At 47.3% G+C, this 24,325-nt stretch overlaps 1 protein-coding gene and 1 long non-coding RNA gene across 2 annotated transcripts in view; both read left to right on the top strand.

Annotated features, from left to right (window-relative positions):
• Window positions 1-24,325, top strand: part of LOC310827674 (vomeronasal type-2 receptor 26-like) — a 49,541-nt gene that overhangs the window by 5,590 nt on the left and 19,626 nt on the right. Inside the window, exon 4 of the mRNA XM_083703947.1 lies at window positions 1,320-1,446. Within this exon, the coding sequence (XP_083560073.1) occupies window positions 1,320-1,446 (127 nt within the window). The remainder of the gene's footprint in view (window positions 1-1,319; window positions 1,447-24,325) is intronic.
• On the top strand, window positions 17,444-24,108 carry LOC310827899. Its single transcript, XR_014556539.1, has 3 exons — window positions 17,444-18,699; window positions 22,187-22,478; window positions 23,713-24,108. It is a non-coding gene; the product is annotated as an uncharacterized lncRNA (long non-coding RNA).

Here is a 24,325-nt window from a genome sequence, read left to right as displayed (position 1 = left end):
ATTATTTTAATTTCTCTATTGCTGCGTTGAATATTTCATTCCAGCTAAGCGTTAACCACAAGCAGGGTGCTACAGAGCTAGGTGCTGCTCCTTATATACTACATGCAAATGCTGACACACCTTTAATCAATGCAACTCAGCAGCACCTGCTATGTTTCACAGCTGTAAAGCTGGGTCTCGTTATCTTGCTCTGGCCCCTTAAAGACATACACATTAGGTGGAACAATGATGAACCTTTACATTTAAAGAAACCATTCAACAGGCCCAACCCAACCCAAAGTGGGTAAGATACAGCGGAAGTACCACCTTAACCCGCTTATCTTTAATTCTCATTAGGTGTCAATAAAATGACTTTTCTAAGCTTTGGGCCTTATCAATTCAGTTGAATTTGTTCTGTTTAAACCCTCTCTGGACAGAAGCAACATGGTTCAATTGAGGAATATTTCCCTATTACCAAAAATATTTTTATTATTGTACAAAACCCAAAAACCTACCCCTTTCCTCAGTTTCCCCTAGTATAGATGCAAAACGTGGACTGACTGCTTTGGCAGGTAGAATTGCTCCTCTGCACCATCTCCATCAGATCAAGGGGCCTCTGGGTGGCAAAGCATCTGATGATGTGAGGGCCCATGACTTCCTGGTTGTCTCTCATGGTTCTGGGCTTACAGCTGCCAGGCTCCATGAGCATCTGCTATCTATAGGCCATTGACTCCTTAACCTGCTATGAAGACAAGGGCAGGAATACTGGAGAATAATGTGATGGAGAGAGGATGGCAGTCTTTCACATCTCACTCTGGGGAGAAAATGAGATGGCACCTTCCTTTCAGGAAGCATTTGTTCAGTGCACAGGTAGCACTGAAAGAGGCAGAGAATATGATTCGCCTCCATAAACCTTTCTGCAATGCTTTATTCAGATCAGCCCAGGCTTCCTTCTGAAGCCAGCTAGGATTCCACATCCTTGGGACTCAGCATGCCACTATCTTTCATTCTTAGGGCAGGCCAGCCCTCTTCAGGCGCTCGCTCCTCACACAAGTGGGGTGATCTGACAGGGGGAACTATTGACTGTCGCCTCTCCATCAGGACCATCCCTGTCTCCCTCCGGGTGCTGAGCTCTGAATGCAGGGTCCTAAAACTGTTCTGAAAAAGGATAAATGTAGAGGACACTCCCTGCTACAGATATCCAGCCCTCAACATGTGGAGGAAAGCTGGAACAGCTGACTGCTGCATGCTCACTTTCTTCAGCACATAATCCTAATCATGCGACATTCGAATGACGGATAATATGCTCTTGCTAATCTTCCTTTCATCTTTTGGTGCAGGGGCTGCCTCTTTCTGTGTGCAATGACAACTGCTATCTTGGCTACAGCAGGAAAAAGAAGGAGGGAGAGAAATTCTGCTGCTATGATTGTGTTCCATGTCCAGAAGGGACCATCTCTAACCAGAAGGGTAGGAGCAGTGCTTTTTTCCTAGAAAAATAGGTGACGCTACTCAACATGAAGTTGTTGCAATATGTGCCACACTTTTTAACAATAGCCGAAAGAGGTGCCGACACTGCGTACCCTTCAGTACCCCCTGGGGGGAAAAGTACTGGGTTGGAGGCAATATGTACAGAGAAATAATGATGTGTATTTAATATGACTTGTTTGCTATTTCCTCCTTCGAAAATAGCGTATTCCTTTAAATATATTTTGCAATACATATTTTAAAGAGCATCAAACAAGTAACATTCTTTTCTCCAATAAAGAGAGCACTGTGACCTTATGTCAGTTACTGTCTCTCAGTCTAAAGACCTTAAATGGGTCTTGAGGATCAAATGAGGGAAATAATATATGCAGAATAAAATGTAACACTATATATATATTTTACTTTAAAAAAATAAAACAATGGTATCTTTAGAAGCACACACATCAGCAATGTCATTTGTCAAATGACTGAGCATTTCCAAAAGGCCAACAGACTTCCAAAGCGAAGGAGCATTGGAGTCCTCAAGGCACAAACAGATTTGTGTGGCTAGAGGAGCCTATTTCTACTCTTGGTATTTCTAGATCTAGATGGGTGGGTTGCATCCAGACTAAGTTGGTTGTGCTTGGTTCCCAATGAGAACAATGGGAATAACTTTAATTCATCTGTAAATTTTCACATTAATTTCAACTCCACCTATCTTTATTGCACAATTTGCCTTGTCTTCTTTCTTTAATGAAATTCAAGAAAATGGACATGGGGCTGTCATGTGGTCCATGCCTTAGGAATAAAATGTACCAGAAATGCAAAGAACACATTTAACAAATTATACTTGGCAATCGAAAATAATTTGTGAGTGTTTACCCCAATAAATCATAGGAAAATCCCGGAAGAGAGTTTATGATGTTAGTTCCCACCTTCCATGGCCATGGGTCCGGGGTGTGCAGGTCTTCTTTGAAGCCCATTAAATATTTCTACCATTTCCTTCAGTCTCCCTGGTTGCTCTCAATTCCTTGTTTTGTCACAACAGCTTCTTCTGGCTTTAATTGAAGTTTGAATACTAAGTGCTTGGAAATGTTGAAAATGTTAACAGGCTGTATGCTAAAAACAAGTCTTTCCTTTTACCTTAAGAAATGTATTTCAGCTTTGGTTTCTTTGGAAGTAAAAATATTTGAGTCAAAATGAACAGCTGTCAGGTGAATGATAGGGTATCTCAAATAAAGCTCAGCTGAGGGTATAATAGGTATTCAGGAAGCATGGGTGTGTGGGAGGGGTTGTAGAATAAAGGAAAGTACATCTAAAAACCCCAGCAACCAGAAAAATAAATAAGTGCAACAAAAGCTCTGCACAACACCTACAGAAAGTTCACCAAACTTTTCTTTCCCCTTTGGAATACAGTTTAATTTATGGAAACTTCCAGCAACAGGAACAGCCACAACAAAATAATAATAATAATAATAATAATAATAATAATAATAATAATAATAATAATAATAATAATAATAATAATAATAATAATTAATGATGATGATGATGAAGAAGAAGAAGTATTGGAATAGGACAACAGCCTAGTGTATTCATGGTTTTCAATGAGACCAGAATTCACTATCTCACGGAAAAACAATCTAGTAGACCAGTTCAGCATCATCCAAACTTTCTCACTGAAATCACGAGTGTCCTATGTTGTTCAGTTGGTCAAAGAAGGCTGCTCCTCTTCCCAGAGGCAGGCCTTGTCTACTCCCTGTGAACAGCGGAGGGCATGGCTAAGCCGCCCGCATCACTGGGAGTCCCGGCTGCGTCATTCACCCCGGCCGACCAATCCAGTCGACCGGGGAGCATGGCTTACCCTATTTGAACCGCCATGCAGCCGGGGGACTACCTCTCCTTACCCCCTCCTTCGTTGGACCTCCTGCTCTCCCGCCCTATTTTCATGCGTTTGCCATTTGGCCCTGCTATGGACCACGGTTGGTCGCCTGTTGAGGGAGTCAGGCAGGAATTTTTCCACCTGGCGAATTGGCACCTGCCATGTGGTTTTTGCCTGCCTCGTAGCAATTGTCACAACTTTGTAAGGTTTGGCAGTTAGGCATTGGTAAAACCTGCCCCTCCCATTTAAGGGTATTCCGTTAAAGGGATCCGGGGGTGTGGATCTTATCCGAAGCCCAGGTAGATACTAGGGCCTTGCCTCGACCCCAACGGGAACCCTGGGGGAGCTCCTAGCTGATGTACACCAACAGGGCTCCCCCTACTGGTGTTTGACCCTTACAAGACTTCCTGCATGGCGGGCAGGAGTCAGATATAGTCAGTTCAGTTCCAATGCCTACCAATACTGTTCACATCTGTAACCAATAAAGTTGTGGCCTTAATTATCCCATCAACCCAAAATATTGGTGTCCGTGTGTTTTATTATACAAGAAATGGGGGGAGGGCTTGGGGCCGTGACATGCAACTGCATGGACACAAAAAGCACTTTCATTTCTTTTTAAAATAAGATTTTATTAAAGCTTTTTCACAATACAATAATACAAAAGAAGCCGCTCTACATAAAAATGGAGAGCTAGAGATAGTATGCTGAGTCCTCCCTCCAAAGCTGCTCTTGACTCTGGTCTCACTCACTAGAAGTGGGGGCCCTTCTAGTTCTCACCTGGGAGCTTTCGTTTTCCCAGTCCCTCATCCTGGGAGGTTTTCCCTTCCCTGCCTCTCACTCAGGGTCCTCCCACCATCCATCTGCCCCCCCCCATGTGTGCACAATCCCCCAACAACAGCCCAGAGCAAAGGAAACCAAAAGGAAAGGAAAGGGGGAAAGGAGATGAAGGAAAGGAATTTCACTGGCTGCTGTAACTGATTCTTTCAGGAGATGTATATAGGTCATCATCTTGACATTTTTAATTGTTCTTCCACCCGCCAGATATGGATGCCTGTGTCAAGTGCGCAGAAGAAAACTACCCAAACCAGGACCAAACAGGGTGTAGTCCAAGGGGGCTGAGCTACCTCTCCTACCGAGAAAAGTTAGGGCTCAGCTTAGCTGTCTCCGCTCTGGCTTTCTCCCTGATCACCACCTTCGTGCTGGCGACTTTTGTGAAGCACAAGGACACTCCCATCGTCAAAGCCAACAACCGCAGCCTCACCTACCTCCTCCTCCTCTCCCTCCTTCTCTGCTTCCTCTGCTCCTTGCTCTTCATTGGTCAGCCTGGAAAAGGGACCTGCCTCTTCCGACAAATGACTTTCAGCATCATCTTCTCGGTGGCCCTTTCCAGTATTCTGGCCAAAACCATCACTGTGGTTCTAGCATTCATGGCAACCAAGCCAGGATCCAGAATGAGGAGATGGGTGGGGAAGGGGCTGGCCAATTGTGTGGTCTTTTCCTGCTCTTTCCTTCAAGCTGGCATTTGCACCCTTTGGCTAAGTGCTTCCCCTCCATTCCCAGATACAGACATGCAGTCACTGAAGAGTGAGATCATCCTGGAATGCAATGAGGGTTCAGCTGCCATGTTTTATTGTGCTTTGGGCTATATGGGTTTTCTGGCCGTTGTGAGTTTCCTTGTGGCTTTCCTGGCCAGAAAGTTACCTGACAGTTTCAACGAAGCCAAATTTATCACGTTTAGCATGTTGGTTTTCTGCAGTGTTTGGCTGACCTTTGTTCCAACCTACCTGAGCACCAAAGGGAAATACATGGTAGCCGTGGAGGTCTTCTCCATCTTGTCCTCCAGTGCTGGGCTACTGGGTTGCATCTTTTCCCCTAAATGCTACATCATTGTGCTGAGGTCTGACCTGAACAACAAGGAAAGCCTAATAAGGGGAAGAAAATAGTGTGTGTGTGTGTGTGTGTGTGTGTGTCCATATCTTAGAGCTTGAGTAATCCTGGGATATCATTCACTCTGACCTCTGATCTTGATCTTTGAATAAATTTGTGTCTCATTAGTTTCCTCTGTGTTCGTTTCTTATTCTTGACCACCTCCAGACTGGGGAACTCTATTTTCTGGATCGTGATCATGATCTGGGTGTGGATGCAGGGCAGGGCAAATCAGGTTTGGGTTAGTTTGGACCCTATAGAGTCTGATCCAGATTTATAAATCTGGGCCAGAAACTGTGCACAGCTCTGCCAAGAACTTAGATTGAGCAAAAAATATTTGAGGGGTCCAGGCCCCCTCAGGTCAATGGGCATTGCCATTCAAATGCTGTGAGTGCGCCACTTCTTGTGACCAATTATGTGGGGTGGGGCTTACCTGCCCCCCCATATTTTATTCAAGTTGGCACCTCTGGAATTTAGAGTGTGATGCAGGGAACAAATTTAGTAGTAACTGCAAGCTCTCCTTAGGACAAAAGTGGCCTTCAACTTCCTCATCAAGTGCCACTGAGTACATATATCTCAAAGAAGAAAATTGTTGTAGGGTTCAAAAAGGAAAAGAAAAGAAAAACTCTAGCCATTCATTATGCAACTTCAAATGACATCAGCACACAAGGGAAATTATAATAACACCTATCCATGCCAAAATGGCTAGTTTAGATATTCTTGTGCATTATGCAAACAAATGTCATAAACCATCAGAATTGGAAAAACAATATCCCTTATGGGCTCCATGGGAGGCACTGATGACACCCTGGGTGTCTGCAGCCACCACTTGGGTGCCCATTGCTTTACACCCAGACTTTTGACAGTGTGTGTGTACAACTCACCTGGGAATTTTATGGAGAAGGCTGGGTAAAGATGATGATGATGTTGGTGTATGCCAAGTGTGTGTGAGCCACGTGTGATAATTTATCTGTAATCAGGGACAAAGCAGCCTTCCTAAGTGCAACCAAATGCATGTCATTCAAGGAAGAAAAAATAGTTGTAGAGTTCAGGTAGAAAACCCCCCTACTACTTCAATTGCTCATGATGCAGTTTCAAGGAACATCAACACTCAGGGGAAATTATCATCACACCTCTCATTGTCAAAATTACTGGTTTCCATCCTCGTACACAATGTGTGTCATTGGCAAGACCATCAGTCAGAATCTGAAGAAGAAAGAAAGATATAAAACCCTCGTGTTGTTGACCAGTGGATCTGGACACAGGTAGGGATCTGTCATTCACCTGCATCATCATTTTCCCTGTGCAGGTTAGGGTCTGCTTCCCACCAGATGATTCTGCTGTGATTTTAACCCCCAAAGTATACGCTGTTCTTCATCAATTTTTACATACCTGGCACTCAGCATTTTTTTTTGGGTGGGAGGGGGAGTGAAGGGAGAAATAGAACACCCTCTTCAGGAACATTGATGATCACAGAGCCATTACTAAATAAAAAGACCAGGCTATAGTTCATGCAGTCCCTAAAATGCCAGGCTCTGGTGTAAATCAGTGTAGCACCACCATTTGGCACCATTCAAGGGAGTTTGTAGCAAAACAGATAAGAAGATTGAGGCAAAACATGACAGTCTATGTTGGGAGGGAAAGTGTTTTCCATAGGATTGTGTTGGTTATGGTGTTTCTGCTGTTACTGCTTTGTCATACGGTGTGCAAGACACATTCTATTGACTGCAGCATCTTTGATGATCCTCTTCCTATTCCTCATAATTTTTACCAGCCGGGTGACCTGGTCATTGGGGGAATTGTTTCTCAGGTCTTTTTCCTCTACAGTAACCTCTCTTTCACAGAACAGCCTACACAGATAATGATTGATGAACATTAGGCATTATTTCATTTACCGGTAATCAGGAATTTCCTGGTGTACAGAGAATCAATCAGTCAGTCCAGTCCACCAGCTCAAGTTAAAAACATCAAGAAGTTTTTAAAGAGTATTTTTTTAGACACTCTTTCATTAGCTGCTACAACAGATTCCATTTGATGGATGTTTGTCAATATCCTGAAGTATTAAAATTGTTTTTTCTCTTTTTCAGATGTGGATGTTTGTGCCAATTGTCCTGATGACAAGTATGCAAACAAGGGCCAAACTCAGTGCATTCCCAGGGTTCCAAGTTTCCTCTCTTACAAAGAAACTTTAGGATTCGTTTTAGCTATCTTTGCCATTTCTTTCTCTTTAATCACTCTTTTAGTACTTGGAACTTTTGTGAAGCACAAGGACACTCCCATCGTCAAAGCCAACAACCGCAGCCTCACCTACGTCCTCCTCATCTCCCTCCTTCTCTGCTTCCTCTGCTCCTTGCTCTTCATTGGTCAGCCCGGAAAGGTGGTCTGCCTTCTCCGACAAGCAGCCTTTGGCATCATTTTCTCGGTGGCCCTTTCCAGCATTTTGGCCAAAACCATCACTGTGGTTCTAGCATTCATGGCAACGGAACCAGGATCCAGGGTGAGAAGATGGGTGGGGAAAGGGCCGGCCAATGCTCTTGTCCTTTCCTGCACCTCCATTCAAACCAGACTTTGTGCTCTGTGGTTAAGCACTTCCCCTCCATTCCCAGATAGGGACACACATTCATTGAAACGGAAAATCATCCTGGAATGTAATGAGGGATCAGTTACCATGTTTTACTGTGTCTTGGGCTCTATGAGCTGGCTAGCCTTTGTCAGCTTCTTTGTGGCTTTCCTAGCCAGGAGGTTGCCAGATAGTTTCAATGAAGCCAAGTTCACCACCTTCAGCATGTTGGCATTTTGCAGTGTTTGGTTATCATTTCTCCCAACTTGCCTAAGCACCAAAGGGAAATACATGGTGGCTGTGGAGATCTTCTCCATCTTATCATCCGGTGCTGGATTACTGGGTTGCATCTTTTCTCCAAAACGCTACATCATTCTGCTGAGGCCTGAGCTGAACGACAGGGAGCAGCTCATAAGAAAAGCAAAATGAAAGAGTATGGCCATCTCTTCATTGTGCATCTAGACAAATGCTGATGATGGAGATCTCGAGAGAATTTGACTATGTGTATTTGCTTAGGGAAACTCCTATCAGCATGGTTCTTGACTCAGTCAATGTGCCACAAATACCCCCATTCCTACTTCTATTTTGGCGGTTTCCAGAGAGATTGGAATACGACCCAAAGCTGATTCTTCTATTCAGGGTTTTCCTTATCCTCATATAGCTCAATTCATGTTGGGAATAAATTAGGAGTGAAAGGCATCTCAAATCCTGAAGGCAGCGTCAGAGGCCAGGCCTGCATTCTGTTACTCAGGCTTTCTCATCTCAAACCAACCATGCATCCTGCCATAAAACTATAAAATCTTAAGACATAAAGACATAAAATCTTGGTTTCATGAACATCAATTATATGCAATAAAACCACAGTCACAGTGAAGTCATTAACTACACATATTCTGAATTGCCAGTTGAAGTCAATTAGGTATTTTTGCCAATTCAGCAGAAATCAGCCCGGATACCATTTTGCTGCTGTCAGGGGCTCAGGAGCAGAGGCACAGGGGAGAGAGGAAACGGAGAGCGAAGGGGAAGAATCTGAGGGCAGCGTAGGGGAGTATGACAGTGGCCCGAGAGATTCCATGAGCTTCTCCAGCGATTCAGAAGATTCCCAGAGGGGGGCGCCGATGGCCAGGGCAAGGGGGGTCCCAGGGGGGACGCACCAGAAGCAAGGGGCCAGCGGGGACTCCCAAAGCAGCAGCGGGAGATCAGGACCAGTTCCCCCACCAGAGCGTAGTGGGGGGGAAGAGTCCCATGCATCAGGACCAGCGTCTCCTCCAGTAGGGAGAGAAGATGAGTCCGGGCTGACCACGCCTCTATCAGAGAGTGAGGGAACGGAGGGGAAGTCAGGTCCAGCTAGCCCCCCCAAAGGGGGAAGCAGTGACAGGAGCAGTGTAACGGTCAGGAGAAAGGTTGCCGGCTGGGCGCGCGCGCCAAGTTCAAATGTACAGGCGCGCGGGACGGCAGAAAACCCGGATTGGGAACCAGGTCCGAAAGCCCGCCGGAGGCAGGGGGAAGTCTCAGGGGACTCAGCGTCAGAAGAGTCTAGAAAGGGCAAGACCCCAGTGGACAGATGGACCCAGAGGAGGAAAGAGCAAAGGAAGAAGTGGAGCAAGGCTAGAATCTTAAACTGGTGTCTGGGGGGAGGAGATTCAGATGGAGCTTCAGTGGTCTAGAGTTTGAGACGTAGAGCTGCGCACCGCGGCTTTGAAATCGAAACTGAACTTCAATAAAGACTTTTGTATATAACAAGAACTGGCGTTGGTCCTTTGTGAGCTGGGACCTCGGGCAGCTCTGACAGTAAGCTCCGTCTCTCAAAATTGAACCCTTGCAGCGTGAGTTGGCGCAGCGAGGGGCAAAACTTGGTGTTTTGCGAGCTCACGAAGATCGGCAAAGATGACTACAGAAGACAAGGTGAAAGAGCTGACAGAAGCAGTTTCGGCGCTTTACGCAGAAGTAGCAGCATCCAAAAAGAGAGAGGAAGAAGCATTAGCCCTCTACCAGGATCTGCAAACCAGGTGGGAACGTTTGGGCAAAGAGGGACTGCTAGGACCCAAGCCGGAGGGAGTTGGCCTCGGGAAGAGGGGGGGCAGCATCGTAGCCCACTTTGACGGGAACCTGCAGCAGTATCCTAACTTCAGAGCAGACATAGTTTTCGCGCTCAGTTTGCTTCGGAAAGACTTTAGAGATGAGGAGGAGAAAGTAGGCTTCATAATAACTCATCTGCATGGGGAAGCTAAATCGTGGCTGCGCAATTTATGGCGCGAAAATGACCCCGCCCTCAAAGATTCAACAGCTTTTATCAAAGCTATGGACGCTTGTTTTAAATCAACGGTTGATGTGGATGTGGCCAGAAGGGAAATGCATGGTTTGAAGCAGGGCAAAGCCACTGTGAGACAATAGCACTCCCGCTTTTTTGAGTTAGTAAATGTGCTGGGCTGGGAGAAGGACTCCGCTGCCGTCCGGGATCTGTTCTGGGAGGGGCTGAATGGGGCTGTGAAAGATGAACTAGCGAGAGGGGAAAGACCCAACAGCACCACAGAAGTCGTACAAAGAGCGCTGGCGATAGGGGTGCGCCTGGAAGAACGCCCTTGGAGCAGGGATGAGGGACGTATGGCATGCACACCAGTCAGAACACCTCCCTTCCTACCCAGAGAGACAGCGCGCGCGCAATCCACGCCTCCAGTGGGAGGGGGAGAAGAGCCGATGGAAATAGGTGGTGCCAGGGCTCAGACAGCAACCAGAACCCAAGCACCAGGAGCAGTCAAGGCGAAGGCTCCTAGAGGGAGCAGGAAGTGTTATATCTGCGACAGTGCACAGCACATGGCCAAAGAGTGTCCCCAGAGGCTCCAGAGGCACACTGCAGCCTCAGCAACAGTAAAGGGAGCAGTTCAGCAGGGGGAACAGCTGCAGGGAAACGACGAAGCCTGGTTGGAGGCAGAGGCACTGGGGCCCAGCCAGGTGAGTCAGTGAAGCAGCCCCCAGATATTTTACAGCCCACAGACCCCCTCCCGCCCAAACCAGTGGTGCAACTCACTGCATCACTCCAGCTCCCCAATGGACTCACCATGGAAGTCCCTATTACCATTGACTGTGGTAGTAATGCAGACTTTATAGGAATAGATTTCATCAAGCAACATCGCATAGTGCTCCTACCAGCCACGATGCCCCTAAACGTCGTCACGGTCGATGGCAGAGAGCTACTGGGAGGACAGGTGGTACAGCAAACACCACCAATGGTAATGCAAATTGGAAATCACCGCGAAGTCATCAGCTTCAACGTCACCCACCTGTCGGACACGCCCATAGTGTTGGGCATGAGTTGGCTGGACAGGCACAGCCCGGCATTAGCATGGTACCAGGGTCAATTGACCTTCTGCTCCTCCTACTGCGCAGAACACTGCATCCTGACCAGCCAGGAAGATGAGGGGCAAGAGGATGAACCACAGCTACACTTAGGCATGTTGCAAGCGGTACCCAACAAGTACAAGGCGTTTTTGGAGGTCTTCTGTGAGAAGGAAGCGGACAAGCTGCCTCCCCACAGGCCCTACGACTGCAAGATTGACCTCCTGCCGGGGGCGACGCTGCCGACTGGGAAACTGTATTCCATGTCTGAAGACGAACTGCAAGAACTCAGGGAGTTCATAGATCACAACTTGAAGCGAGGATTCATCCGAGAGTCCAAAGCAGTGGGGGGCAGTCCCGTGTTTTTCGTGAAGAAGAAAGACACGCCCCAAGGGAGGCTGGTAGTTGATTACAGAATTATCAATTCGAGGACGAAGCCCACGGCATTCCCCATGCCCAAGATTGACGACCTGCTCGCGACGGTGAGGAAGGGACGCATCTTCACCAAGCTGGATCTTCGAGGGGCGTACAACCTTATACGCATGCGGGAGGGCGATGAGTGGAAGACGGCCATGTTTACGCCTTTGGGCACCTATGAATACCGAGTTATGCCGTTTGGTTTGCAAAATGGCTCCCATTGTTTCCAGGCCTTCATGCACCATGTGTTAGCGGGACTCCTCTACAAGAAATGCGTCTGCTTCCTAGACAACATCCTGATCTTCTCGGAATCGCAGGAGGCTCACGACAGAGACGTCAAGGAGGTCCTGCAGAGACTACGGGAGCACAGACTTTACGCCAAACTGGAGAAGTGCCAGTTCGACATGACGGAGGTGGATTTCCTGGGCTACAAGCTGTCCGACAAGGGACTCGCCATGGACAGCACCAAGGTCCGCTCGGTGTTGGACTGGAAGAGCCCGCGCAATTGGAAGGAGGTCCAGAAGTTCGTCGGCTTCGCCAACTTTTATCGCAAGTTCATCAAGGGGTTCGCGATGGAGACGGCGGCCATCACGGACACCCTCAGCTCCAAGAAGAAGAAGTTCACCTGGACGTACCAGGCGGAGCAGTCCTTTCGGAGACTCAAGCGTCTCTTCGCGTCCGAAGAACAGCTGCTACACGTCAACCCCAGCAGACCAATGAGGGTTGAAACAGACGCCTCGGACAGAGCGGTGGGGGCGGTTCTGTTGCAGCAAGATCCGCAAGGGGACTGGAGGCCGTGCGCATTCTACTCCAGGAAACTCAGCAAGTCGGAACAGAACTACACCATCTGGGACAGGGAGTTGCTGGCCATTCATGCAGCCTTCAAAGCGTGGCGGCACTTCCTCATCGGAGCCAAACACACAGTGCAGGTCCGCACGGACCATAAGAACCTGGAGTACTGGCGCACGGTGCGGTTCCTGAACCAGAGGCACATCCGCTGGGCGGAGTTCTTTGCGGATTTCGACTTCCGGATAGAATACATCCCGGGAGACAACAACGTCATGGCAGATGCGCTATCCAGGAAGCCGCAATATCTCGAGGAAGCAGCACCGGTGGCAGCCAAACACATTTCACACCGAAAGCGTGGGCGTGCGCTTCAGCCACCGTGGACCTGGACGCGGTACGTTGCGCGCTGCAGACGGATTCGTTCACGCAATCCAAGATGGAAGAGGTACGAAGAGGCACTGCGAAGGACGACGAGTTCCAGATACGCAACGGACTGCTCATCCACAAAGGGGCCCTCTACGTGCCGGGAGACGACCTCTGCGCGGCAGTTCTGCAGCAGTTACATGACGCGCCCAGCGCCGGGCACTTCGGCAAGGACAAGACGGCGGAATTAGTAGCCAGAGACTTTTGGTGGCCCAAGATGAGGGGAGAAGTCGCGGATTACGTTACTAGGTGTGACACATGCCAAAGGGCCAAACCAGTACACAGGCCGCCAGTGGGACTGCTGGAACCGCTACAGATGCCGCTCGAACCGTGGGAGAAAGTGGCCCTGGACTTTGTCACAGATCTGCCCAGTTCGCGAGGCAAAACAGCGGTACTCGTGGTCGTAGACCTGTTCACCAAGATGGCGCACTTCATTCCTTGCGCAAAGGTGGCCACAGCGGAACAGACCGCCAAGCTGTTCATAGACCACGTGTTCAAGGTTCACGGCTTACCGCGGTCCATCCTGTCCGACCGGAGTCGCCAATTCATCTCCAGCTTCTGGCAGAAGCTGCTGGGCATCCTGAACGTCAAGATCAACTTAGCGTCGGCACGACACCCGCAGACCAACGGACAAGCGGAGAGGGTCAACGCCATCATGCAGCAGTACCTACGATGCTACGCGAATCACCAGCCCTCGACCTGGGTGGACTACCTACCGCTAGCCGAGTTTGCCTACAACAACACGAAGCACGTGTCTACGGGGGTGACGCCGTTCTTCGCCAACAATGGGTGGCATCCCAGAACCTTCCCGGGGTTAGAGATGAAGGGGGAGGGGGAGCCACGAGGAGCAGAGGCCTTGGCAGCGGAGTTACAGGAGGTCCATGAGCAACTCCGAAGGCACTTGGAGCTAGCAAAACACGCCTACAAAATGGAGGCAGACAGGCACAGGAGAGTCAGGGAAGACATTCAGGTGGGGGACTGGGTCTGGTTAGCAGCCCAGGCAGTGCCGGCCAGAACGTTAGCTAAGAAGAAGCTCAGGCACAAGCAGCTAGGGCCTTACCAAGCTGAGGCACAAATCAATACAGTGGCCTTCCGGTTGACACTCCCGGAGGGATCCAGAATGCACCCGGTCTTTCATAGATCAGTGCTCACACCCTACAAGGAACCCCACAGGTTTCAGGCGCCTGGGAACGCACCAGACCCACTCAGCAAATCACCAACAAGGGGGGGGGTCACCGAGGGCGGCGCCACTCAACGAGGTCACGGAGATTTTAGACTTGAGTTGGGGGGAAGAGGGGGTTGAATATCTCCTCGCCAGGGAAGGTACCCCGGCCAGCGCCAACAGGTGGGTACCGTACTATGCTGTGGAGGAGCACTACCTCAAGGACGAGTTCCATGCACTCTTCCCACACAGACCTATGCCGGCAGATTATTTCGACGACTATCTTTTCACACCCACACTTTCAGCCAGCACGTTCCAGGGGTTCTCATCAGCTGAGGAAAAGGCGCCAGAAACGAGCTCCCCAGAGGGATCACTCTCGGGGTCTGTCACAGACCGCTCTTATTGGTGGGACGATCAACTGGAGGTGGGGTGGAGCAGGGAACTGCTGAGGGGGCCCTTACAGGCAGCATCCCCCGAGGCAACAGGGGGAGAGACGGACCTGGACGTGTTGGGGGAGGATCCTGGGTTCGAGCACAGCTGCAGAGAGATGGAAGCAGAGGAGATCGGCGTCGACGAGCCCATTACGGACTGGCCGGATCCAGCCGGCCGGCTGGACACCAGGGGGGAAGAACTGTATCCCGCACTCACCCCCACAGCACAGGAACACCCGGAACCCGGACCCGAAGAGGGGGAGGGGGAAGGGGGGGCTTTGAGGAGGGGATGGATGTCAGGGGCTCAGGAGCAGAGGCACAGGGGAGAGAGGAAACGGAGAGCGAAGGGGAAGAATCTGAGGGCAGCGTAGGGGAGTATGACAGTGGCCCGAGAGATTCCATGAGCTTCTCCAGCGATTCAGAAGATTCCCAGAGGGGGGCGCCGATGGCCAGGGCAAGGGGGGTCCCAGGGGGGACGCACCAGAAGCAAGGGGCCAGCGGGGACTCCCAAAGCAGCAGCGGGAGATCAGGACCAGTTCCCCACCAGAGCATAGTGGGGGGGAAGAGTCCCATGCATCAGGACCAGCGTCTCCTCCAGTAGGGAGAGAAGATGAGTCAGGGCTGGCCACGCCTCTATCAGAGAGTGAGGGAATGGAGGGGAAGTCAGGTCCAGCTAGCCCCCCCAAAGGGGGAAGCAGTGACAGGAGCAGTGTAACGGTCAGGAGGAAGGTCACTGGCTGGGCGCACGCGCCAAGTTCAAATGTACAGGTGCGCGGGACAGCAGAAAACCCGGATTGGGAACCAGGTCCTAAAGCCCGCCGGAGGCAGGGGGAAGTCTCAGGGGACTCAGCGTCAGAAGAGTCTAGAAAGGGCAAGACCCCAGTGGACAGACGGACCCAGAGGAGGAAAGAGCAAAGGAAGAGGTGGAGCAAGGCTAGAGTCTTAAACTGGTGTCTGGGGGGAGGAGATTCAGACGGAGCTTCAGTGGTCTAGAGTTCAAGATGTAGAGTTGCGCGCAGCGGCTTTGAAATCGAAACTGAACTTCAATAAAGACTTTTGTATATAATAAGAACTGGCATTGGTCCTTTGTGAGCTGGGACCTCGGGCAGCTCTGACAGCTGCCCAATTCCCTGATGAGTTTGGGAAAACCCAGATATATGGCAGCCCTGAGTAGTGGCCATTGCTTCAGTTCACAGTGCAGGGTTCTAAATAAGTCAAATTGAGGTTGTAGCTGTGGTTGGCTAAATTGGGCAGTGGATCATGAGGTCAGAGAGACATTTCCAGGATCTGGAGTTCTTACAATTTTTATATACGGAGCAAGAGTCCCTTTGATTGATCAATGTAAAATGAAGTCAGCTGGTATAGAATACAACTTCCCTGGTCTCCAGATTTATCACTTTCTATGCTTTCCTGGACACAATGGAGATTTAGAATCAAGGTATTTGGGCACCCTCAAAAGAAAAGCACACACCCAAAAATAAATGTTTGAAAGGGACAAGATTAGATGCGGATGAACAAGGCATTTTTGTTATTAAAAAAAAATCAAGACTCCTTGTGCTCCCCTCTTCTCCCCTTCCCCTTTCTCCCCACCCAGGGGAGCCTTGCCCTCCGCCTCCCCTCAAAGTCAGTGCGTCTTGCGGGGTTGGCCTGGGCAGCGACAGCCTCTCCTCCCCACCTGCTCCCCAGCAGCTGCTCTGAGCTGCCCAAGGGGGGAGGCCACAGCAGCGGCCATGGAGAGGCCAGAGGAGGCTTCCTGGCCACTTCCACTGTTGCCACCACTCAGGGCAAGCCCTGGCTCATCCTCTTCCCTGAGTTGGTGCTGGCAGAACTGGCTTGGGAATAGGGACAATCCAGGATCAAATCAGAAGCCATGATGGCTTTTGGAATTAGGGAACTGTCCCTGGAAAATCAGGAGACTTGGAGGGTATGCTATTCCTCTTTTAACCTTCTTGCCAGATACTGCCCTTTCTTTGCTTTCAAGGGTGATGGGAACTGATGCGCTAGTGGAGCTTGGATTCACGTCATGTGAACCCCAGAAACAATTTAAGTGCTCAGGAGAAACGAGACTGTTTGAAGATATAACAAAAATCCAAGAAGCAGGAATAGGTGGGGGGAAAGTTTGGGTGTGCAGTCACTAAATGGGAAAATTATTATGAAGTATACTGCAGCTTCAACTGCTTAATTTAGTTCATATTCGGCAACGAGGCCTTTCTCTTCATCAACATCTTCATCACCATCTTTCCTAGCCAGGAAGTTATCCTGCCGTTTCAATGAAGTCAAATTTATTACAATAGCAGCACAGGGTTTTGCTTTTGTTTCCTTTTTGGAAACAGTTATTCTTTGCTTGAGCCTACTTGAGCACCATTGGATAAAGTTGCTTATTATAAAATGTATAGGATAAATCTAGTACTGTTAACTGGCCCTGCATTTGAAGCCTACAATCCCCAGAGTTACCCATAAAGAGAGTTTGATTGCTAAACCATCCTGGGAACTGAAGCTCTGGCAGAAGAATAGGGATCTCCTTACAATTCTGTAATGATTGGTGGGTGAACATAATTTCACTTCTTGGCAGAGCTAACCTGGACTTACTGGGATATATCCTCTAGCTAGTTTATTATCCCTCAGAATTGTAGGAATTACATGTGTGTGTTGACTCTTAACAGTTTTTTTCATCTGTGAGGCAAATTCAGAAGTCAAAAACACACTAGCAAAATTACCACCCCTATCATTATGAAAATTACTGGTTTTCATTCTTCCAGTTACAGATAGGTAGCCGTGTTGGTCTGCCAAAGTCAAAACAAAAAAAAATCCTTCCAGTATCTGAAGAAGTGTGCATGCACACAAAAGCTCATACCAAGAACTAACTTAGTTGGTCTTTAAGGTGCTACTGGAAGGAATTTTTTTGTTGTTTTGGTTTTCATTCTCCTATTCAGTGTACACCTAGAGCCTGTTAGTGCCATGAATTATCAGCATATGATTAAAAATGTATAAAATCTTCATGATGTTGATAATCCTATTTAGACATATACACTGCAGGCATTCTTTTGTGTGAATTTTTCTTTATAGAGTTAATTTTGCCACAATCTTTATCTAAAGAATGACTATCTCTCATTCTCAATCTTTCTACTCTGCAGTTAATCTTCTGCACCAAAGATTATTAATGTGAAGACTTAGAGCTTGCTGAATAGTGATTATTAGCACACACATGGACCCAGCCATGCCCTTTTGTGCCTGGTGTGCTTTTGGAGAGGTGCTAGAGATCTCACAAGGTTGCCCCCCCCCCTTTTCAGACAGAGAAAAAGTTAATACCTGTAGCTGAACAGCTTTGTGTGAAGATGTTAAGAATAAAATATATAAAATTCTCCCTCACTCTTTGAGATAAATCAAGAACAAGGAAATGGGCTGGTCAGAGCCACTTAGCAGCTCCGTTAAATCAGTGTAGTAACTCCAATCAATAGAGGCAATAGAAAAACTGATAGCCAGAAATAATACTGCAGTTTGAAACATGGGAAAGGAAAGTTTTGTCAACAGGGCCATCGATCTGCTGATGTTGCATCTCATACTGCTAGATCGTGCTGCATGCAAGACACATTCCATTAATTGCAACTTATATCAATAGGAGTATAGCATCTAGATCAAGGGAAGTAATAGTGCCACTGTATTCTGCTCTGGTCAGACCTCACCTGGAGTACTGTGTCCAGTTCTGGGCACCACAGTTCAAGAAGGACACTGACAAACTGGAACGTGTCCAGAGGAGGGCAACCCAAATGGTCAAAGGCCTGGAAACGATGCCTTATGAGGAACGGCTAAGGGAGCTGGACATGTTTAGCCTGGAGAAGTGGAGGTTAAGGGGTGATATGATAGCCATGTTCAAATATATAAAAGGATGTCACATAGAGGAGGGAGAAAGGTTGTTTTCTGCTGCTCCAGAGAAGCGGACACGGAGCAATGGATCCAAACTACAAGAAAGAAGATTCCACCTAAACATTAGGAAGAACTTCCTGACAATAAGAGCTGTTCGACAGTGGAATTTGCTGCCAAGGAGTGTGGTGGAGTCTCCTTCTTTGGAGGTCTTTAAGCAGAGGCTTGACAACCATATGTCAGGAGTGCTCTGATGGTGTTTCCGGCTTGGCAGGGGGTTGGACTCGATGACCCTTGTGGTCTCTTCCAACTCTATGATTCTATGATTCTATGATGATCCCCTCCCGATCCCTCATCAATATTACCAGCCAGGAGACCTGGTCATTGGCGAAATTGTTTCTCAAGTTGTCTTCATGCACGATACACTCGATTTGAGGAAACAGCAGACACAGAACTTGATTGACGAACCTGTGTAAGTAATTACCATAAATTTCGCTCCATAACATGCAGATTTTTCCTCCTAGAAAGTAAGGGGAAATTTAATAATAATAATAATATCTTTATTGTCATTGCCCCCTCTCAGGGACAACGAAATTACTTGGGTGGATGGAGCAGCCAAGTAATTTCGTTGTCCCTGAGAGGGGGCAATGACAATAAAGATATTATTATTATTATTAAATGTCTGTGCGTGTTATGGAGCGAATGCCTACAGATGGCGGGGGAATCTGCTGCAGTTGTGAGCAGTCTGTGGCTTGCTTTGAAACAGCAAAGCAGGTGTAAGCGGCTCCTGTCAGCGAGCCGAGCTGGGGAGGAGGGAGAGAAGCAGAGCGGGCTTGGCTGCTTTAAAACAACCCCGTCCTCTATGTTCCTCTCTCCTCCCCACTGATCTGCTAAGTAGCAGCGAAGCTTTTCAGCCAGCCTAGCCGGGAGGAGGGAGAGAAGCAGAGCGGGGTTGGCTGCTTTAAAACAACCCCGTGCTCTCTGTCCCTGCCTGCAGTTTTTTGCTGTCCGATTTTGGATTAGCCACTGTAGGGGCTGTGTGTGTGTGTGCTTGAGCTATCGTTCTCCTCCTCCTGCTTCCCCTTCGCTCTCCCTGGCTCTCCCTCCGACTTTAGAATTGACACTCTGTGTGTCTGTGTGTGTGTGCTTGAGCTATCGTTCTCCTCCTCCTGCTTCCCCTTCGCTCTCCCTGCGCCCCTGCGCTCTCCCTCCGACTTTAGAATTGACACTGTGTGTCTGTGTGTGTGAGAGAGGGCTCCTTCTCCTCCTCCTGCTTCCCGTTCACTCTCCCTGCGCTGTCCCTCCGACTTTAGAATTGACACTCTGTGTGTGTGAGGGCTCCTTCTCCTTCTCTTGCTTCCCGTTCACTCCCCCAGCGCCCTGCGACTTTAGGGCCAGTTCCCTCTCTGCGTGTGTGTGTGTTTTGATCTCACTGCGCTTGTTGGGGGAGAGTGTTGGTCGCAATTTTTCTTGATTTGTCTCAGAGTGGTTACTATCATGGTTTCCTTGCCGGGGAGGAGGGAGAGAAGCAGAGCCTGCTTGTTCTAAAGGAGCAAAGCCAGAGAGGAGCCTCTCCTGCATTATCAGCAGCATCCTTCTCCACACCCCCCACGCGTGCTCCTTGTCCCTTGAGTTCTTTTCCTTCCCTCCCCACTTAAAACGTGGTTACAAAGCACAGATCCACATGGATCCTCAGGATTTTTGCACTAGGTCACCCCAAATTCACCATCAGATCACATAGCATATCCATGGCTACAGCCTGCACCAAAAAACACACGCACCCACTGTTTCATGGGGCCGCAATGGCGCAAAAACGTGGTTACAAAGCATGGATCCACATGGATCCTCAGGATTTTTGCATTGGGCTACCCCAAACTCACCGTCAGATCACATGTCTGTGGCCACAGCATGAACCACAAAAATCATATATCCACTGTTTCGTTTAGAATATTTTTTTCTTGTTTTCCTCCTCTAAAAACTATGTGCGTGTTATGGTCACGTGCGTGTTATAGAGCGAAAAATACGGTATTCTTTGTACTCCTCACATTCTAAATGATGTACAGTCCATAATTACTAAGGACACATCACTAAGAAATACCATTCTTTATTTACTTTTTGGGAGTGAAGAAACAAGCATTTTGGATTGATAATACATATAGTGTCTTCTCCATTACAATGTGGGGACAAACAACTACAAATTTTCCTTCACCAAAGCCCATTAAAATCCATGGATCCTGTGTATTTTTAGGACCTCCTCAGAATAACTGTAGAAGACTGCTTAGAGGGGGTTACTGCAACCATGGTGTGGGGGTGGGGAGCAGCTAAGTAAGTAAGTAAGTAAGTAAGTAAGTAAGTAAGTAAGTAAGTAAATAGGTACTGCTGTGGTGGGAAGATAAACAGTGTTTCTGTGTGCTCTGGTTTCCATCATGTGGGCAGTTTTGCTGCCCACATGACCCAGAATGCTGACTGTGGACAAACGCTGATTCCTTTGGCCTGAAAAGCAAGATGAGCGCCACAACCCCATAGTTGCCTTGACTGAACTTACCCGCCCAGGGGTCCTTTACTTTTACCCTTTTTTAAGGAGGGTATATGACAACGTGGTGGATTTTGCCTTTTTTAACACCCCTCCCAATTGTTCTGCTCTTTCCACATTTTGGAATCCTTGTCCTCCTTCTTGCTCCTCCAAATTTTCCAGTTTTATTGTCTTTTCAATATTCCATTTTATCACATATAGAGGATACTACCTATATTTATAGGAAGAATGAATCGAAATAATTTGGATTTGAATAACCCTTGGCTTTTTTTCCCTACCAGAATTTTGGAGTTCAGACAAAAGTTTAGGAAAGGTTGTGGCAGATGCAATAATATATATTCAGTTTTATATTTGGATTATTATTTTTTAAGTATTGTATATGTGATGGATTCCTGCATTCACTTTGAATATTGTGACTCACACAGGTACAATTTATGGTGATGAGAGGGAGATAAATGCTGCACACACATTTGCCAATGCTAATCAAGTCCACACTCAGCGCCCTCCCCCCGCCCCCCCTGCAAGAAAAATATATCACAGTTTGATCTTCTTTTAAGAATGTATATAGGTCCTTGAGCACCAGGCTCATCTCAGGAGAATGGCTTTCAAAGCAGGCAAGTTTGTGGGAACTTCTGAGCATCCCCTTTGCACTTCCATAAATCTTCTCTAATTTCATGAACTTATGGAAGTTGTCTTTATAATTGTATTATGGTATCTCAGATTTCAGATTTAAAAATGACTTTTTACCTGTAAAAGGTTTTAAATAAGAATGTACTGAGTAAAATGACAAGAATTTCCATCTGTTCATTTGGGTTCATTCTGCAAAGGTCCAGCAGATTTTGTCAGGGCCAACCCAGGATGTTTGGCTAACTGAGGAAAACAGAAAATGCCACCCTCCTGCCACCAGCCCCAGTTGTGAAGGTTGTGGGGTAGGAAAAGGAGGCTGTGGCAGGTGGGCCTGGGCGAGGCTGCAGCTGCCACCTGATGCCACTGCCTCCTCCTTCCACATGGGTGGGCCAGCCCATAGTTTTCTTGTTCTTGTTGTTGTTTAGTTGTTTAGTCGTTTAGTTGTGTCCGACTCTTCGTGATCCCATGGACCAAAGCACTCCAGGCACTTCTGTCTTCAGTTTTCTACTTACCCTCATTTAATTCCATTGTTTAAGCCATAGGGGGTAATTCCATTAACTGCTTGGAATAGTTTATGAAGCAACTGGAATGACCCAAAAAATGTTTCTTTCATGTATTACATTTATTGTAGTTCAGTCTATCATCTTACATAGTTTTAAGTTACTCCTCCAATTTGGAAGCTTCCAGGTAACTAAGAATGAAATCTACAAATATGTTTTTATTCATGATGATGATGATGATGATGATGATGTTGCTGCTGCTCCTGCTGTTTCAGTAAAACAGGCTGTACCTTTTTCAGTTCAGTGCCAAAGAACTACCAGCATGTTCTGGCCTTAGCATTTGCTGTCAAAGAGATCAATGAGAATCCCAACATCTTATCAAATATCTCTCTTGGCTTCAAAATCCTCAACAGCTACTACACTGCCAGGATGACCTATAAGGCCAGCCTCAGCCTCTTTTCTGCAGAACGTCACTTTGTCCCCAACTTCAAGTGTCACAACCACAACAATCTGATAGCTCTCATTGGAGGATGCATCTCTGAAATCTCTGCCAATATGGCCATCATTTCAGACATCTACAAGACTCCACAGGTAGGCTGTGTGCATGAGTCTGTGGAGATTTCACAATTGTGACACACAATCTAGATGCCCACAAAGCTTTGAAAATGTTCCCTGATATATTTTATTTAATGAACAGTTTAAATGTGGACTAAGTGTTAGCTTATCTAGTGAATACATAGCTCTTTAGAAAACAGTATTCACCGAGTGTTCAGCGATGGCTTAACATCAAATGGAGGGAGGTTAAATGGAGTCCCCCTATAAGCTATATTCTGGGACTGAACTGAAATTTTGAATCAATGACTCAGATGAAAGATTGGAAAGAATCTATATCAATGTGCAGCTGGTAAAAAAGTGGAAGGGTTATTAACATTTCTAATGAATTGGACACAGTATTCCAAGTATGGCCTGGCCAAGGCAGAATAGTGATTACTAAGGCCAAGCATGGGTTTCTCAAAAATAAGTCATGCCAGACGAATCTCTCTTTTTTTATGGAGTTACAAGCTTAGTAGAACACTGTAGACATAGTGTATCGTGATTTTAGTTAGACTTTTAACAAAGTCCCCAATGATATTCTTGCAAGGAAGCTTGTTAAAATGTGTGTGGAGCAAGATAACTGTTAAATAGATTTGTAGCTGGTTGACTGACCAAACCCAAAGAGGACTCATTAATGATTCCTTGTCATTCTGAAAGAAAGTGACAAGTGGGGTGCTGCAGGGTTCTGCGCTGGGCCCGTTGTTGTTCAACATCTTCATAAATGATTTGGATGAAGAAATTGAGGGGATGCTCATCAAATTTGCAGGTGACACCAAAATGGGAGGGGTAGCTAATGCTGCAGAAGACTGAACTGGGATTCAAAATGACCGTAACAGGTTGGAGACCTGGGACCAAGCTTAAAAATGAATTTCAATTGGGACAAATGTCAGGTTCTGGACTTAGGCAGGAAGAACCAGCTGCACCGGTATAAGATGGGGGACACCTAGCTTACTAGCAGTACATGTTAAAAGGATCCAGGGGTCCCATCTCAAGGACTGTCACATGGAAGATGGAGCAAGCTTGTTTTCTGCTGCTCCAGAGGGTAGGACCTGAACGCTGCAATTCTATGAGTCTAAGCAGGATGTTAAACATGACAACCTGCTGGATTCTCTGCAACATTATAATTAAAATTATCTCGTAACGCTTCTCAAAGATGGCCCTGCAACTCTGTGATTCACAGGTGTAGCATTATCTTCTCCATCTGAAAAAATATTCATGCATTTTATTTCAGCTCACTTATGGATCATTTCTGCCAGTACAAGGTGCCAAAAGGCTATTCCGTTTTTGTACCAGATGGTCCCAAAGGAAGCCCACCAGCGCAAGGGAGTGGCCTTGTTACTTCAGCATTTCAAATGGACATGGATCGGGCTCTTGGCTGTGAATGATGACAAAGGGGACAGGTTTTTACAGACAATTGTACCAATGCTTTCGCAGAATAGTATTTGCTATGACTTCATAGTCAGAATCCCAAAATGGAATTACGTGGATGAAATGCTAGAACTGGGCATTGAAAGTCTGAGAAACTATGTAAGTGCCTTTCAGAGAAAAGCCAATGTAGTATTTATTTATGGAGAACCTCCTTCCTTTATGATTTTGAGAATTTTGCTGTTGGGAATACCATTATATTATTCATGAGAGCCAGTGTGGTGTAGTGGTTAAGAGCGGTAGTCTCGTAATCCTGGGTAACCGGGTTCGCGTCTCCGCTCCTCCACATGCAGCTGTTGAGTGACCTTGGGCTAGTCACACTTCCCTGAAGTCTCTCAGCCCCACTCACCTCACAGAGTGTTTGTTGTGGGGGAGGAAGGGAAAGGAGAATGTTAGCCGCTTTGAGACTCCTTAAAGGG

This window comes from Podarcis gaigeae, assembly GCF_964106915.1.
Source record: "Podarcis gaigeae genome assembly, chromosome: 12".
Classification (NCBI taxonomy): domain Eukaryota; kingdom Metazoa; phylum Chordata; class Lepidosauria; order Squamata; family Lacertidae; genus Podarcis; species Podarcis gaigeae.
Note: the sequence above shows the minus strand (reverse complement) of the source record. Positions and strands in the feature narration are given on the sequence as shown.